This window comes from Penaeus chinensis, chromosome 12 (assembly GCF_019202785.1).
Source record: "Penaeus chinensis breed Huanghai No. 1 chromosome 12, ASM1920278v2, whole genome shotgun sequence".
Classification (NCBI taxonomy): Eukaryota; Metazoa; Arthropoda; class Malacostraca; order Decapoda; family Penaeidae; genus Penaeus; species Penaeus chinensis.
The window spans coordinates 19077895-19096662 of record NC_061830.1 but is presented as its reverse complement, the minus strand read 5'-3'; the positions used below and the strand labels follow the sequence as shown (position 1 = coordinate 19096662).

Sequence of the window (18768 nt, the reverse complement as noted above, 5' to 3'; positions counted from 1 at the left end):
CAAATCATTATCATCATCACCATCATCAACTACATCAACATCATTATCATTATCAACAACAACAACAACAACAATAATGATAATTATTATTATTATCATTACTATTATTATTATCATTATTATTATTGTTATTATTATTATTATTATTATTATTATTATTATTATTATTATTATTATTATTATTATTATTATTATTATTATTATTGTTATTTTTATTATTTTATTATTATTATTATTATTATTATTATTATTATTATTATTATTATTATTATTATTATTATTATTATTATTATTATTATTATTATTATTATTACTATTATTATTATTATTATTATCATTATTATTATATTTATCAGTATAATGAAAATCATCATCATTATCATAATAATCATAAAAATAATAATGCTGATAGAGTTAATAACAATAATAGTAAAAATGAGACTACTACTACTGTTACTGCAACAAAAACAACTACTACTACTAGCACTACTACTACTACTAGTAGTACAGCTACTACTCAGGGGCGTCATTTCATCTTTTTCTTGGGGGGGGGGGCGGGGTAGGCGAACGCAGCGAACAAAATTTTAGAAAGAAGTGGCTATTCTAGATGCATCTTTGAGCTATAACTGGATCTATACAGGTGTAATTTAGTAATACGAAAGTTAAAATAATGATCAAAACAATGATACAAAAGATAATACTAATAAGACCAGTAAAAGAACGAGCATGATAGCAACAATAACAAGGAATAATATATCCTAAAAGTAAGATCCTCGCAAATCCGCAACCCTTACAAGAACGACCAACAACGTTTTGAATTGTTTACGTTCGAGGAAGAGCCAGCGTCGGCCTGGATGTTTACATGTTATCAGAAATTCTTGGAGGTTATGCATGATGTCAACTACAGAAGAGAAATACAATCCCCCCGTCAACCAGGCGGTCAAGAGGGAGTTAGAAGATGAGTTCGTTGATAAGAGAGCAGTTAGTAAGTACATGTGTAGGGTTTACATGTGGAAATAAAAATGTGCCGGCATATCACCTTATTTTCGTAGTAGTAGTAGTAGTAGTAGTAGTAATAGTAATAGTATTGGTATGTCTTAAGTTGCATGTCGCGTTCCTGAGTTTATTATATGATAATCTTTAACGATTTTAGGTATAATACAGATGTACACCTTTTTGCTTGGCCGGAATTTTTGGGGTAAATCAGGCTCAGATATAGTAAATATTTAAAACTGGACCTCTACTAATACGAAACCAGAAAGAAAACCACCAAAATCAGTAAAACAAACTTTAGGCCAACATGGAACCACTTTTCACAAAGTCTACAGGGTAATTGTTCAAGAGACCTTCTCTTGGCTAATTATAATAGAGGTATTAATAGGTTCCTCTCACCTCCTACTACCCATATATACAGAAATTATGTCGTAGTAATACCCACAATCTTGGCCCCGATATCCTAGGAGGGCATGGAAAGTACCAGGGACATTGTTGATTAAATATGAACAATATACACCCAGCATTAGGCAATATAACTTCTTATTTACGTATATAATTCTATTACAGTGATTTTTGGCATATTTTATTCACATATTACCCCACAATATCCCTGGTATTTTTCATGGCTTCCCTGCCAACAGGTCGAAGAATAAGGGGATTTAGGAATATTCCTTCAACATAAACTGATTGTAGAGGGTGAGAGGAATCCATTGATACCACTAATGTATTCATCAGTCGTATAAAGGTGTTCTGAATATTTACAGTTTATTGAATTACACCAGATTTTACTAAAATCAGTAGAAATGCACTTCATCCCCTTGCAATGGAAACACATTTTTGTTGGTATAGTTTCAGTTTCACACATATAGTAAAAAGTAAAATTTGCCTGTAATGGATAGAACAACAGAAAATATGACAGTTTTCATCAACGGTAATAAGAAAGTTGTGCAACACACATTACTTTGATATACATTATAGGCAAATCACATGACACTATTATAACTAACGAAAAAACTAATTTTAAAATATCTGTGTAGGCAAAGAATGACATCAGAAATGAAGCAACTAGCTTTGGATAAATGCCACCTGGAAAGTAAGTCCATGGGGACCCAGGACCCAGGGTGGGGGTCTGGTTCATTTTTATACATGGACATAGTCTTGGGGGAGGCGCAGTCACTTCATAAACAATTACCAATACTTTCACTTATGTCATTCATGATGGAAAACAATAAGAGACTCACACATATTACACTATGAATAATTGGAGCAAAGAATAATAATTGCAAAGTAGGATGGCTGTGTGAAAAGAAAGTTACCATTTTTTTATACAAATCTTTCTAATCAAGCAATCTGAGGTAACCCCTAATCTGCACCAAGGCCCTTTACCCTGGGGCTATTTACCTATTTGGGCTTTGCCTCTGGACCCCCGTACCCTGGTATGGATTCTCATAGTTAGGAGATAAGAAAAGAAAATAGATGCCACTGTCTTATTATTCATATTATGAACTCCCTAAAAGTGTCAAAATTCATCCCAATTGCTCTTACTGCTCTTTGTATGCAGAAGTGTTTCATTGCACTAAAGGCCAACTATGAAAAAACACTTTCCAGGAAATTTGGTACTGAATATGGTTCTCACCTGGATGTTGATCTTGGTAATTGTTAGAAATACTTTTACTGAAATAATCCAGTGGTATTAGAAAAGCATGCTCACATGTTAATGAGCATAGATCATTGATTGTAGGGGAATATAAATTTTGAGGTAGACAAGTGATTATCTTTCATTATTTTTCATACCCTTACTCTTGATCAGATTTTTTTTGTGGGGTAATGCACAAAGTATATTTCTACAGGATTTTATCCAGTCTTTTATAGACTATATTTTATTGGCAAAATTTCAGAATATGTACATAATGTCACAGTAATTATGTTGTTGAAGATGAAGATTATAGTTATGTTGAAGTCCTGAAGCCTAAGCAAAGAAGCAAAAAAATGGAAGAGGAAGAGTAGAAGAAATGTTGTCTGAAATAAATATCTACACAATAAAATTGCCCAGTACTGGGTATTAAAAGATATAACTGAAATATTCAGGTCACTTTCTTCACTTGGCTTGTTTTTATTTTATAGACGTTTTATGTGATAGAAAGTTAGTTTTTCTAATGTTTTTATTTCTTTTTTCAGCAAAGAAGTCGCGTCAGTGCCCTTACCTGGACACCATTAATCGTCATATGTTAGATTTTGACTTTGAGAAGTTGTGCAGTGTGTCACTCTCAAGAATCAATGTGTATGCCTGTCTAGTTTGTGGTAAATACTTTCAAGGTAAGTAATAAAGTACAATCCATTGATATAGGATACATACATTGTCCACTGAAACTTTGTTTTATCAGTATTTTTTATTTATAGAGTACTTCTAAAGTGCATAATCACCATGGAGTCAACTACAAGGCCTACTGTACCTTACCTCACCTTTTATCCCATTCCTTGAATATTCATGAAAAGTGTTTCTTTTGCTGTTAGTGTTAGCATCATTGTAATTATTTGTGTTATTATTATTACAATATAATTATTACTAACATAATTTTCCCTAATTTTATTAATTCATTAACAAAAAGCAGGGGCAGACATACATGAGTGTGCATTGCCTCATGTCTGGGCAATTGTCTGGCGTGAGATCAAGTGATTTTCTCACAATAGGTGCATGGATGTCAGGAGCTGTCACCTGGCTTCTGGCATTATTCCCATGACATGATAGGACTTCAACATGTTATTCATTATGATAATATTTATGAAATTTTAAAAATTATGAAGTTAACCTCAATTAACCTCACCTTTGGGGTAAACAGGTGAGGTTAAGTATGTTTAGTAGACAAATTGACTCTATGGTGACTAAACTAAGAGTAAAGAAAAGTGATAATACAAAAGCAGAGGACAATACATGTATTGGCTTATAATTACCCCAGGCATCAATGGTTGATATATTTTGTTTTGTTTTCTATCAGTTTCATTAAAATGGGAACCTTATTAATCTAAGAAACAAACTAAATAATGTACTTGCTGCACTTGCTCAAGATATATTACCATCATAAATTTACTCTGGAAATTTTGTTCTTCTGATTAAAGGAGATTACCATAATTTTGGTGACTTAAGAATCTGTCATTCTGGTGGGGTAATTGACCAGTTTGTGTAGATATTTTTATGAATTTTTATTTATTTTGTTTTTATTTTACTTTTTAACCTTAGGACGTGGACCCAATACACATGCATATACCCACAGTGTGTCAGATGGTCATCATGTGTACCTCAATTTGCAGTCACTCCGATTCTACTGTTTACCTGACAACTATGAGATTATTGGCAAGTACTATACCTTCAGCTCTTATGAGCAGAATCCTTTGTTACATGTTTTGTCATTGTTCAGCTCTTAACTCATTGAAAAACATTGTTTTAGAGTTGAGTATTATTCTGAGATTACATTTTTGATCAGATTGATCTTTAACCTACACCTAAAGTGGTTGATATCAGTTTTATTCCATACTGAATTATGAATTTTTCTTTTGTACATTGTGCCTTAATGCAGAAACAGCAAAGTGCTTCACTACACAATCTTTCTGTTAAGTAACTACCATGAATTCCTTGCATTGAGAAGCTAATTTAATTTCTGTTTCAGATTCATCTCTTAATGACATTATATATGTTGTGAATCCAACCTTCACAAAAGAATACATTGCAAAGAAAGTAAACCAGAGCAAGATGAGCAGAGCATATGATGGTACTCTTTACCTGCCTGGCATTGTGGGCTTGAACAATATCAAGGCTAATGATTATTGTAATGTAGTATTACAGGTAAGGTAGTGCACAAAATCGTCTATTCCCATATATCTGGGCGTAACTTGCCTGCAAGTGTGAACAAGCATAGAACTGTTCTAAAGTTTCTATAATGTAATATGTTCCCACCAGTTTTATAATAAATATACTTTTTTCCTTGAAATATGAAAATTTACTATACAGTTGATGATACATACTATATTCCAATTATCAGTGAAACTAAATTTAAATAGGTTGTGAAGGTTAATGATTTCATAGTATTTAGCAGATTAATTGTGTGCAATATCCAATGGAAATAGTTTGGAGCTGATACCTTGATCCACTTCGTAATAATTTTTCTTTATATTGCAGGCTCTGTCAAATATCACACCTCTAAGGAACTACTTCCTAGATCCCAATAACTACAGTCACATTCACCATGCACCAGGTACAAAGGGACTGGCAATGTTTCCTCTCATTACAAGATTTGGTGAATTGGTTAGGAAGTTATGGAACCCAAGGAATTTCAAGGCTCATGTCTCTCCTCATGAAATGTTGCAAGTAAGTTGCAAATCTTCTGCTCAATAGATGCAGTAGGGTTACACGATTTAGACCATTATTTTAATTTTCTCTAACTTAGGTAGAAGGGTCCAGTGTAAGTATCCATAAAAGAACATTTTCTACTTATTTACATACAAAGATAATTTTGTCTTCAGTTATAGTGTAATAATGGCAATGTTTTCTTTTCTCATCAGTGATAGAGGAGTAATAGCAATATTGCCTTTTGCCATTAGATCATGTATACATAGCAAAGAAATCAAATAGAAGAGGAAAAAAATTAGACGAATTATGTTAACTTCAAAAAGTTTCATAATTGTACACAGGTAGTCAAGGAAACTGTGCATGTTTGGCTGCAAAAAAGTTATGGATTACTTGTGACAATTATTTTGTTAAGTTTTAAGATGTTTATTTAAACTGGTTTTGATAGTAGAACTATAAAATTATCCACAGTCTCTTTGGTCTTTATGATTTAAAGTAAATCACCAATGTGAACTTTTGAATGAAATAGATAAAAATGACAAATTATCATAACAAAGTCCTGATTACCTCTGTCATACTTCAATGAAATTGAAAGTGATTAAGATCCATCTATTGTAAAAAAAAAGAGTATATTTTGGGTTGTTATTACCATTATTTTTTTCATATTTGTGTAGCTTTCCATCTTTCCAAGCAAAATTTGTATACATTATCATACTCTTTATTCTTTCCTATTAACTAGATACCACTGGGAGTTGATAGGAGTTTAGAGTATTAATTGTCTTTACACATAGATGGCTCCACAAATACTTAGTTACCAATAAGACAGTTACTATTTACACCTTTTCCTTGTTTTTTTTTTTCCTATATTGGGAAATTATTGTCTATAATGATTAGGCTGTAATAGCATCGATGTTGATAGCATTAATAAAAAATGATTTTTTTCTGAAACTCAAGGAAAGGTGAAATAAGGTGAAGGCAGGAAATCTACTAATTGACTTGTGGAGCTGTTTATGTGTAGAAACATTTCACAAAACAATACTACAGTCAATAGTATATTTTCCTTGGTAGCATTGGGTTAACAAAACCAAGTGAAAGAGACATCATTGCTCTCTAACAAGAATATCTTTATCAAGTTGTTATCTCTCATTATCCCCCCCCCCCCCTCCCATTATCCAGTTTTCACTCATAATATATGAACAAGAGATTCACTCTTTCAGGCAGTAGTATCATGCAGCAGAAAGAAGTTCCAGTTCACAGTACAAGGTGATGCAATTCAGATTCTGTCCTGGATATTGAATTCTATGCACCTTGGTCTGAAAACACCAAAACGCAAGAGCACAATCATTTACCGTTGTTTTAGAGGGACCATGAACATCTACTCACAGAAGGTAATAATTTTAGTCTACAAGTAGTATTGGCATATGTTTTTTGTAATGTTGTTATTGGTGTAAAGTAATGTTTTACTTTTTTAAGGATGATCCCTATTGTCAAAATAGTCAATACTGTGATATTGCTTGATAAAATTATGAATTTTGATAATTTGTACATTAAGAAATTTTCTTCCTAAAAATATTCTATTTTATTCTTTCTTCAAGTCTCTGATATAATGAATGGACAAGGAAACAGAGTTTCTCTCTTTTGTAATGCATATATTTTATTCCTCATTGCTAATTTTATTTGGTAGATCCTTCCTGTTGAGATAGATGAGAAAGAGAGAAACCGTCTCTTGAAGTGTGAGGAGTACCAGGAAAAGATGGAGGAAAGCCCTTTCCTTTATCTTACATGTGATTTGCCTCAGCCCCCATTATTTAAAGATGAAAAGAAGGAGAATATCATACCACAGGTATATATAAACATTGATATTGTTGTTGAATTATGGACCCAAATTGCATTTCTGTTAGAATAGGAATTAATAGTTTTTGAGTAAGCTCCTTGTAACATGGAGTGCATGATACCTACACAGTAATACTGAGACACATGCATGCACCCACAGATTCATATGACATGTGAACTACTTCCATGAATATGCACAATTTAATAGTTTTGGCTTGGACTATTACTATTATTTAATTTTTTTATTTCATTATACTATTTCAAGAAGTTTTATGTCGTATATCTTTTACATGGAATTTCCTGCAAAAATTCCTTTGGAATTTTAGGGAAACATGAGAAATATACAAACATGCTGATTCATTTTGAACACTTTTGAATAGTTGAAAAAACTGTAGGTATATATGGTTAATGACAAGGGTATTTTTTCAATATATTTTTATAACTATCTCATTCCCACATGGCCTGAAGGCAACTGCTGTAATTATGATATAGAAATACAGTTTCAGCTGGGAGTAATCTCAAGGGAAAGCTTAGTTAAAAGCAAAAATCAAATATTTGTGATGATGTGTGCTTAACTCCAAGTATTTTTTCAGGTGAGCTTGTATGTCCTCCTGAGTAAGTTTGATGGCAAAACTGGGAAGGAGTATCAGACTTACAAGGAAAACATCTTGAAGAGATTCCAACTGACTGGCTTGCCCCCATACCTCATCCTGTACCATAAGGTGAGACACTATTTACCTTGTGAGAATCTTTAAGCTGTGATTTCATTACTCAGACTTAGCCTTAGTCCCTGTGATACTTATGGCTATCCAGCCTCCCTGGGAGATTCTGGGCACATTACAAAATTTACACTACCATAAGCTATGGCCATTCAGGCTGGTTTCAAAGTGAATTATGAAGCAAGGATACTTATACTATATGTTAATATATACAGTTATTCATGGCCATTTAACCTAAAGCTAACAGGCATGTCATGTATGTACATGCCATGCCCCGTGGGAGTTTAGTTTATTTATTGATTTTATACGTAGATTGCTACACTTGTACTAAGTTAGCCAGTTACGAGTACTACCTGTCTTGCCTGTTTACCCTTTTCCTTGATTTTCGAAAATATTTTATGTTATCTTATATTGCTGTTACTAATGTCAATAACATTGTAATAATTATAATTTCTATGATAAGAATAACACCATCAATATTCATAGCATTAGTAAAAAAAAATGTTTTTCCTGTAAATTCAAGGAAAGGTGAAATCAGGTAATGTCACAAGGACTACCAATTGATTCCTTTGCAGCTAAGCACTTGCAGCAAATATATAATGTAACAGATGGATATATTTATCAAGAATATTACAAAATAAATATATAGATGTATGGATGGTAATACACCAAGAGGTAACTAAATAGCTAATCTAAAACATCTAAATAGTTGATTCTCGCTAATATCTGGCTGGCTCTGAAGTTAAAACTGCAGTTTTATTAATAATTTATATTTTTAGGGAGAGAATGGTATTTATTAATTCTTATTATTTATTCATTCCTACTTTAATATATTGGATACCTTTAAGATTTTAAGAGTTAACCCAATGTCACTGGGAAAATGCTGTGCTTATTTTTAATTTTTTGTGAAATGTTTCTGCTAGTGTTTAGCCACAAAGGAGTCAATTAGTAGACCTTGTGACCTTACCTGATTTTACTTTTCCTTGAATTTGCAGGGAAAATGTTTTTTTAACTAATATTATCAATTTCGATGGTGTTATTTATTTTTTTTATAGACATTATAATTACTATAATGTTATTGAAATTAGAAGTGGCAATTTAAGATAACATAATTTTTTTTTTTTAAATCAAGGAAAAAGTAAACGGGAGAATTTATTTATTACTTATAATTGGCTCATTGGTGACTTATTACAAGTGGAGCCATCAGTGTGTAAAAAAAATAATAGAGTAAACTCCAAGTGGGCATGGCATTTACCTACATGCCATGCCTGTCGGTTCTAGGTTAATGATCTTCAAATAATTGCATATAAACAGAATGCCTTTAGATTCGAGAAGAAACCAGTAATTTATAAAACATTTTAATTTTCAGCGATTCACAAAGAACACTTTCTACATTGAGAAGAATCCAACAATTGTCAATTTCCCTGTGAAGAATATTGATTTGACTGAGTATTTGACTGAGGAGGTAAGATGGAAGCTGATTTTTAAAAATATATAATCCATATTTTTTTGCTTGTTTTGTATGGTCAGAGATGTTATTCTCTCCTCAGTTTTGCTAATTGTATTGCACCTTACATTAGTTCATGAGACAACTGTCTGTCCTTTCTTTACTAATGTTTTTTTATCATTCTCAATTCCATTTGGTACTTGCTGATAAGATCTGCATTGCATGCAAACATTAGTCCTTTCAGATACATATATATGTTCCATGTGATTGCTCACAAGAATATATTAGTATGTTGATTATTTGTATGCATACAAATATTAGTCTTTTCAAACACTGATTTATGTTCCATGTGATTGCTCACAAGAATATTTTAGTATGTAACTTAGAAGTAAAGGTTTGATGAAAACTTAACAGTGTAGAAAAGTAGAATGAACATATATTTAGATATTTCAAATAGAAATAAAAAAGTCATGGAAAATTAATAAATATTATTGGGAGTTTTATTTGATAAGTTTGTGGGAATTACTGCTTTTATACCTCTTTTTCATCCAGCTCAAACTCAAACAATATATGACATGCAAATTATACACACTATTAATGTTAAAAAATATTGTATTTCAAATGTCTCTTAGTGTGTAAATTCTGTACAGTCTAAGGAACTCAAACGTTTTGTATTTAAATACATAAAAGGAAAGTATGATGTGTGAGTGAAGTCAGTCAAGTCAGTTTTTAGGGAATGAATCTCCCCCTAGTTCCTTGCTCATTGTTGTCGTGGGGGGGCTTAGGAGATGGAGACTGGATCACCCCTACCAGGGACCTCACACCTCACCTCAACTAATTTTGCCTGTTCTTTTCTTCTCTTCTTCATCCCCTTCTTCTGTCCACTTCCTAAGGTGTGAGAGCCATGCTGAAAGGATGAAAGGCTGGCTTTGTGTCAGTCATGAATGGCCTCCAAGAGCCAGGGGCATGGTATTCCTTTGGTTAATCATCTAGCCCTTACCCCTCATGGGGTAAGGGCTGAGGGTAGACTGTTTCTCCTGTCCATGGCCAATAGTGAAGATCTTTTACCTTTATCAAGCGCATTAAGGCTTGCTCGTGCATAAACTAGCTTATTTAAGCTTGATTTCATTGGTTTCCCCGACCCCTGCCTCTCCTACGACCATGGCTCTAGCCACTGATACCAATACCCCTCTCTTCAGTGTTTGCTGTCAACTATCTATTCCGGATCATCCACCCAGGTCATTACTCAACCTTCAGAATAAACCCCTTCCTCTCTCCTAACATGCTTTACTCCATCTCCTACTGCTTCGGCCTCTTCATTGTCTACCCCCACCCTTATTATTATTCATCCTTATTGTCCTCCTCCCAATTGTACTACCTCTCTCCATTCCTCCCATCTTCCTCCTGCCGTCATTCTTCTACTACTTCCACTACTGCAAACCTTTTGAGTATCCTTTTTGGCCCAGCCAAGTGGGTTTGATTCTTTGTGATTCCCCTTACAGTCCCGTACTCTGACAATAACCTTCTTGACCAACAACATCTCCAAAGACAAGTAGGCAAAGTTGCCTTTTGCAGTTGTTCCAATGCTTTGTTACATTTGCATCTGAGGCCTTAGCTTGTGCACTATCTACCTTGTCTGACCTGAATGGCAAATCCATTCCTGCCCAACCTCGCTCCTCCCTTAATACTTGTACCAGAACTGTTTCCGTCTCCTTGATTGATTGTCCTGTCTATGATAAGGACTTGTCAGACTGTGAAAATGACTTGCTTGTATGCCTCATCAACTATGATGCAGTGGCAGTCCAGTGCTACACTGTTCCTCTCAGAGGCCAGCAAAAGTCCTACACCAATATTGTGAAGATTAGCTTCCATAGACATTTTTGACCTTCTCCATGAAGTTTATGTGGGTGGAGGATCCTGTATCAACCCCTTCCCCGTCACTGTTAGAAATATTGGTGTTTTGGCCACCCAGCCAAACACTGTTGCTCCACAATCCACAGCCCTCCATGTGCCCAACACGGTCTGTCATGCATGTGTGCCAGTTGTGGCACACATGCATTTTATAGAAGCTGCCCTGCCAACAATCTTGAATCTGAGGTAGCAGTTCTGAGATTCAAACTAGGCCTCATTCTATATGAGGCCAGACAAGAATCACGCCAACAAGGTTTTCTCTTTCTACCTATTCCAAAACTGTAATTCACTCTGCTCCCCTCCCATATTCACAAGAAGTCTCAGCATCTCCCCCAGTATCTCTTCCCACTACCCCAAGCCATTTTATCTGTACTCTCTCCCCCAGTCAAATTCCTTTTCCAGTCTAAATCCAGATAATCCACTATCTACAACTTTTCCATTGCCTACTACTCCTCCTTCTCACTCCTGTCACACCAGACAATCTAAACATTCAACCCCATCTTCTCCTACCACATCCTCTCCTACACCCACCTCTCCCTCTGCTCCTCAGATGTCTATTCCCTCTCCTCCTCCATGTAAGAAAACATTTGTTTCTCAGACCTCCCCACCCAACACCCGTCCAGGAAGTCTTGAAGACATCCAAAACATCCTAAATATGACCCAAGATTTATCCATCTTCCAACCAGTCCTATTCGGCTACATTCAAAGTAATTGCTGATATCCATCCTCCTCCTCCTCAAATTCTTCCTACCCCTTTTCCTCCCACTCTCCCAAAAAGACACTCCATCCTATCCCCCAATTGCACCACCATTCCCTCCTCCTCCTCCTTTATCCTTACCCTCCCACCTGGATGCTCAAGTATCTCTCTCATGTCACTACAATGTCCTTCTCCAGATTCCTCCCCTCCTGACATTCTTCCCGATACTTCACCACGTTCGCCAGTTCCCTTATCTCATTCTCTGGATTCTTCTCCTTCTTCTACAATTACCATTTCTACCCATATTATTCTTTGATTGTTTCATAATGACTCTTGCAATTTTCTTCAAATGGTGCTACTCTCCCTTCCTCAGACATGCTCTCCATTTGATCTGATCGCCCTATACCTTTAACACTTTCCCCTTTTACAAGTCCCTGATGTATTCCATTTGCTCCCCATCTATATCCTTTTCACTACCATTCTGTTACAGCGTTCAGTAACTCATTTCCACCCTTTTCACCACAATACTTTACCATTGTTGTATATGACTTTTGATGTCTAGCACATTAATCTCTTCTAACCAGTAACCATTAACAATTATGGTATAAACTCTTATTAATCTTCAGTCATAATAGTCTGACAATCTCACTTACTTTGTCAGTTTCAAAGATGACAGGATAGATATAAAATTAAGTGAATTTTGCATGCGTGTTCTCAGTATTTGTATATGCAGATTCAGTATGTGTTATTGTTGTTATTGTTTTTTTTTTTTGCAAAAACCAGCTCTGCTAAAAAATTATGATTTAGTCTGAGAATTTCAGTTTTCAACAACTATGTTTAACGTGTTGATGCTGGAAGTGCATGTAAACAGGCACTGTCCAATGTAGTATTGTTTGATTTACAAAGGAGTCAGTTACTAGGTCTACCTGACTTCACCTATTTACTTCATTCCTTGAAATCTTTGCAAGAACAGTAAAAAAAATATATTGCTATAATTATTGTTTATAATGTTTAACAGGTAAGATCAGGTAGGCTTATTAAATTATTCTTTGTTAAGTGCATGTGTGTGTAAACAGAATTAAACTAAACCACAGTAAGAAAATTCATGTACCCTGCACCAGTGGGTGAAATTAGAAAAAAACAAATTCTTAGGAACAGCATAATAACTTTATTTCTGTGCATTGTTTCTATACTTTCAGGTGAAGCAAAAACACCCAGAACCCATTTATGATTTAGTGGCAAATATTGTGCATGATGGTGAGCCAGAGGCAGGGACCTACAGATGTCACATACTCCACAAGGTATGACAGGTGTCTATTACATATTATTGGTACTTCTTCCATATATTTTTCCTTTCTATTGTAGTCATTACAGATGGCAGATATCAACATTAGGAAGTAATGCTATCTCATCCTGTTAACCCATTACTGCCATGGAAAATGAATAGAAATGGGGAAAATGCTGTGCTCATTTTTTATTTTTTTTTTGTGAAATGTCTCTACACATAGATGGCTCTGCTTGTGCTTAGCCTTACCTGATTTCACTTTTCCTTGAATTGGTGGGAAAATGTATTTTTTACTAGTGCTTTGAATATCAATGGTATTATTTTTGTTATAAACATTATAATTACTATAATATTATAAACATTAGTAATAGCAAAGTAAGATAACGTAAAATATTCTTGTAAATGTGAACAGGCGAGACAGGTAGTACTCGTAATTGCCATATATGTGTAAAAACAATTAAACAAGTAAACTCACAGTGGGCATGGCATGGACGTACGTGACATGCACGTCGGCAATGGGTTAACATTTCATGTCTGTTGAGAGCTGTTGTTTAGTCTGAGTAGTCATATTAACATTTAGTAATAACAGCTGACTTAGTGACCCTTAACCATTTTTTAAATTTGATTAATTTTTCAATTTTCCATAGATTATTACAATGAGAATAATAGTTCACACAAAGATGGAAAATTGATACATTAAGTATCAAGTGAATAGAATTTATAAATAGAATAACAGGAAGTCATGGAATATTACATGGAATATATTAGATGTGGATAACTTTAAAGTTACTAATGGAAGGTGTCAGATTGGTAGAAGGAATGTGAGAAATGGTGAGATAGGATTAAAGAGCATCATAGGTTTTTTTTTCTCCTTCACATTTAAGAGCCGCTCTCTTAGATGAGTTTTAGGTTTGATTTATAAATGTGTTTGAAAGGAATAAAGTGGTTCTACCTGAATAGTATCTTATGCTAAGTTATTTGTACCATATTAACCTGCTGTTATTCACTTGTATTTATAAATGCAAGGATGAGAAAGAAGCTAGAGCATGCTTTAGTGATGACGTTATTTTTGTGAATAAATATACTTTTTTGTCAAGACCTGGGGGCTTGGATAATATATACTACCATGTATTTCAGGGAATATTTATGATCTTAGATATTACCCTGATATCATCGGGAATGGCATCTGCAGAAATGGCATTTCCACTATGAGTTTAATTTATTAATTGGCTTTACACATAGATGGCTTCACAAGTACTTAGTCACAGAGGAGACAATTACTAGTACTACTTACCACAACTGTTTACCCTTTTCCTTGATTTTCGAAAATATTCTCTTTTGCTATTGCTATTAGTAATGTTAGTGGCATTATGATGATTGTAATGTCTATAATGAAAATAACAGCATCAATATTAAAGCTTTAGTAAAACAAAATTTTTTCCCAAAAAGTCAAGGAATGGGGAAACCAGGTGAGTTCACATGGTCTACCAATTGACTCCTTGGTGGATGAGCTCATGTGGAGTCCCCTTTGTGTAGAAACGTTTCACAAAAGAAAACTAAAGTGAATGTTACATTTTCCTGGTGGCACGGGGTTAAAGGTTTGAAAAAAAGATTTGTAGAAAAAAAGAAAGAGATAAATATAAAAAAGGGGGAAGGAAAGTAGAGTTCAATTAACTCTTTTATTAGAATTGAGAAGGTGTAAACCTCACTGGGAAGTAAAGAAGCAAAAGAAGTGTAGGAACATTGGTCAGAAAAACAAGTATCATTACCCTTTGCACAAACTGATATGAAAAATTGATGAAGTGGTGTGAAATAGCGAGGCAAAATAGTTAGCACTGTAATCTAGTATTAACAGTATTGGGTTAAAATTACAGATTGCTTGACTTAAAAGAAGGGGGAAATATTATGGTTCAAAATTCCTGATGGGAGAGGTAGCACTTATCTTTATATAGTGTTTGAAAAGTGGAGCTACTGTCTATAATTTCAGCTGTGCTCCACTCACTTTTCAAAATAGCTCATCTTTTTCTTTTACTTATTTTATGTGTTTGTTACAGGGCACAGGGAAGTGGTATGAACTGCAAGATCTTCATGTTAAAGAAATTGAGCCTCAGATGTTAACTTTGACTGAATCATATATCCAGGTAAGAAAATAATGTATTAAAAAAAAAAAAAAAACGCTGTGTAAGTAGTTGATTCTGAAAGTTCTATTTTTCTAGTAAATTTATGTATTTGGTGTTTCTCATTCATAGTTGGAATGCATATGCTTGATATTTATTTGTGTTAATACTTTTAAAAGTATTTATAATAATGCATCAGAAATGCACATACTCTATCATAAAATGAAGCACAGCCACACTAAGAAAAAAAAAGTCATATTTCCAGTCCAACAAGGTTTTTTCTTGGATTCCTCTTGTTAAGTTCAGAATATCAGACTTTCAGTCTGGTCTTGCTATTTCATTCTGTCTGAGTGCCCACATTATTGTTTGTATTTTTGTCCACATACAATGATGTTTGCTTTTTATTTTCATTTTGCTAAATATTATTATTAATACCCATTGTGCTCAGATGGCATGATATGTCCACTGTGATTTAACCCAATGCTGCTGGGGATGGCATGTACATACATGTGTGTATATGTATATATGTGTGTGTGTGTGTGTGTGTGTGTGTGTGTGTGTGTGTGTGTGTGTGTGTGTGTGTGTGTGTGTGTGTGTGTGTGTATGTGTGTGGGTGCGTGCGTGCGTGCGTGCGTGCGTGCGTGCGTGCGTGCGTGCGTGCGTGCGTGCGTGCGTGCGTGCGTGCGTGCGTGCGTGCGTGTATGTGTATATGTATATGTATATGTATATGTATATGTATATGTATATGTATATATATATATATGCACGCACACACACACACACACACACACTCACTCACTCACTCACTCACTCACTCACTCACTCACTCACTCACTCACTCACTCACTCACTCACTCACTCACTCACTCACTCACTCTCACTCTCTCTCTCTCTCTCTCTCTCTCTCTCTCTCTCTCTCTCTCTCTCTCTCTCTCTCTCTCTCTCTCTCTCTCTTTCTCTCTTTCATTTTCTCTCTCACTCACTCACTCACACTCACACTCACACTCACACTAGCACACACACACACACACACATACACACACACACACACACACACACACACACACACACACACACACACACACACACACACACACACACACACACACACACACACACACACACATACACACACACACACATACACACACACATACATACACACACACATACATACGTATATACATATACAACTTTCAATTTTCTGTAATTGCAACTTGTGCCACTGGTCACAGTGGGCAGGAATAAGATCCTGAGCATGGAAATAGTTTTCTCCCTGTAGCTTGCTCTTCCAGTCATGGCTCACGGATGGTACATTATGCAAATAATGCAAAAGGCCCTTACTAAACACTCACTGAGTCTAATCACCCTCCCTGAGCTTTGTGAACTCGTGGTGAGTCACTCCTATCACCCCAGTCTTCAGCAAAAATTCTCATGTTCCTGTCACCCCAGGCCTCATCCAAGTTTCCCATGACAGCATGTTCATGTCATCCACCCCTCAAGCCAAACTTTTTCATGATGTGATGGTCACATCATCCAGATTGTGTGGGTTAGTTGGTAATCCTACCTCTCTAACCTTTTTCCTTAAAATTTTAGCAATATGTTATTTGATATTATATTGCCATTAGTATTGCTAATAACACTGTAATAATTATAATGTTAATGATTATATTAAAATCATTAATATTAATAGGTTTGTAAAAAACAAAACAAAAAAAACAAGGAACGGGAAAATGAGGTGAAATCAGGTAGAACACTAATTGACTCTGGTTATTGAGCACTTGAGAAACCATTTTTGTGTAGATAAAGTTCACAAAACCATATCATAGTGAACATCACATTTACCTAATTATATTGATTTACCCATTTTTATTGATTGTGTTTACTTATAGATGTCTTCAGAAGTACTTAGTAACCAAGGAGTCAATTACCTCTCCTCCCAGTCTCACCTATTTACCCTTTTCCTTGATTTTTGGATTCTTTCATAGTGTTTATTGCTATTAGTGTTTTAATAACATTAATCATTATGTCTGTAATAATAATAACTATCAATTTTAATAGCAATAGAAAAAAAATAAAAAAAATCAAGGAATGGGGAAATTATGTGAGCCACTAATTGACTCCTTGGTAGCTAAGCACTTGTGGAGATGTGTGTGCAACAAAATTCACAAGGGGCAGTATTTATGCCCACACACAAAAGATTAAGAAACTTAAAAGTTCAGAACCATAAATCTTGTTTTGATATTTTGTTTTTGTGAGTGTGCAGGGCACATTTATAGTTCACACAATGTCATTAATTTCACGGCAGGATTTCCCTGTCATGTATTAATCTAAAAATATATATATATAATCAAAAGAAAAAGCTTTAAAATGTGGCTGCATGTTGTATATCATTTCTGTGTACCTTTGCTGAAAGGTTTATTGTAGAAAAAGCAATTCCATATTTTGTTATTCCAATATCTTTTGCCGTTTCAGATCTACGAGATGCAAAATTGTGTTGTAAAAACACATGACAAAGATGCAAAGGCATGAGGTGAGATTTCGAAGAGGAAACAAAATTTTTGCAAAATTTTCCATTCCTAGGATATATTCCAGCAATATACACATTTTGTAATAAGAAATGGCCTTTTAAGAGCTATTTATTGACACTGTATTTTTGATATGATAAACTGGAGACCTAAAGGAGTGCAATTATAAAGCAGACTTCATCTTAAGTGTGAAAGCTACAGACTAACTAGGTCTTTAGTTCTTTTTGTTAGTTTTCAGTTCTGTATGAGATCTTACAACAGGGTTGATTCTTCCACACATTATTGACCTGGAGGATATATTTTGCAAATTACAATTCTACCATTATTATACTTTGTAAGACTAAAATCTTGTTAATAAAACACATATTGTTTGCATTATTTTTTTCTATAAAGCTACACTCTGGAACATACGAAAGGCTAAAGAATGCAGTATCAGTTTACATATTAAAACGTGCATTTGATATCCAGGATTATATCGTGGATCATCAAAAAAAGTGGAAAGTTAATCCTATACAAGACTAAATACACAGCAGGAATTCTAATGAAGACAAATGTTATAGGAATTAACAAAGCTTCCAGGAAGGGCTTACTCAGTGAAATTTTCAGTATTACAATAAACAAATATCTGTAATTATTGCTACTTCAAATGAAGAAAGAAAGAAAATATGAAAACTCCTTTTTTCTTTACTGTAGTGTACCAGCTCTCAACCAGTAGCAGAATATACATCTAATTTGCCCTGCTGGAACATTAACTAAAATAAAGGTTGATATGCAGGGAGTGTTTGATTGTATGCCTACAGTGCAACATATGAATCCCACCAGTAACTTTTTGCAAGATTGGCAGATATAGTACCTCATGACAATACTAAATACTCTCCATGATAGTTATCAAA

At 34.4% G+C, this 18768-nt stretch overlaps 1 protein-coding gene across 1 annotated transcript; it reads left to right on the top strand.

Moving 5' to 3' along the window:
* Nucleotides 1–826: 826 nt before the first annotated feature.
* Nucleotides 827–18248, top strand: LOC125031191 (U4/U6.U5 tri-snRNP-associated protein 2-like). The gene is made up of 12 exons (XM_047621795.1): nucleotides 827–985; nucleotides 3175–3312; nucleotides 4235–4348; nucleotides 4662–4837; nucleotides 5171–5359; nucleotides 6556–6726; nucleotides 7023–7181; nucleotides 7765–7893; nucleotides 9260–9355; nucleotides 13145–13246; nucleotides 15285–15371; nucleotides 17823–18248. Exons 1-12 carry the CDS (start codon nucleotides 892–894, stop codon nucleotides 17877–17879), a joined length of 1512 nt encoding a protein of 503 aa, XP_047477751.1. The 5' UTR covers nucleotides 827–891; the 3' UTR covers nucleotides 17880–18248.
* Nucleotides 18249–18768: the final 520 nt, after the last annotated feature.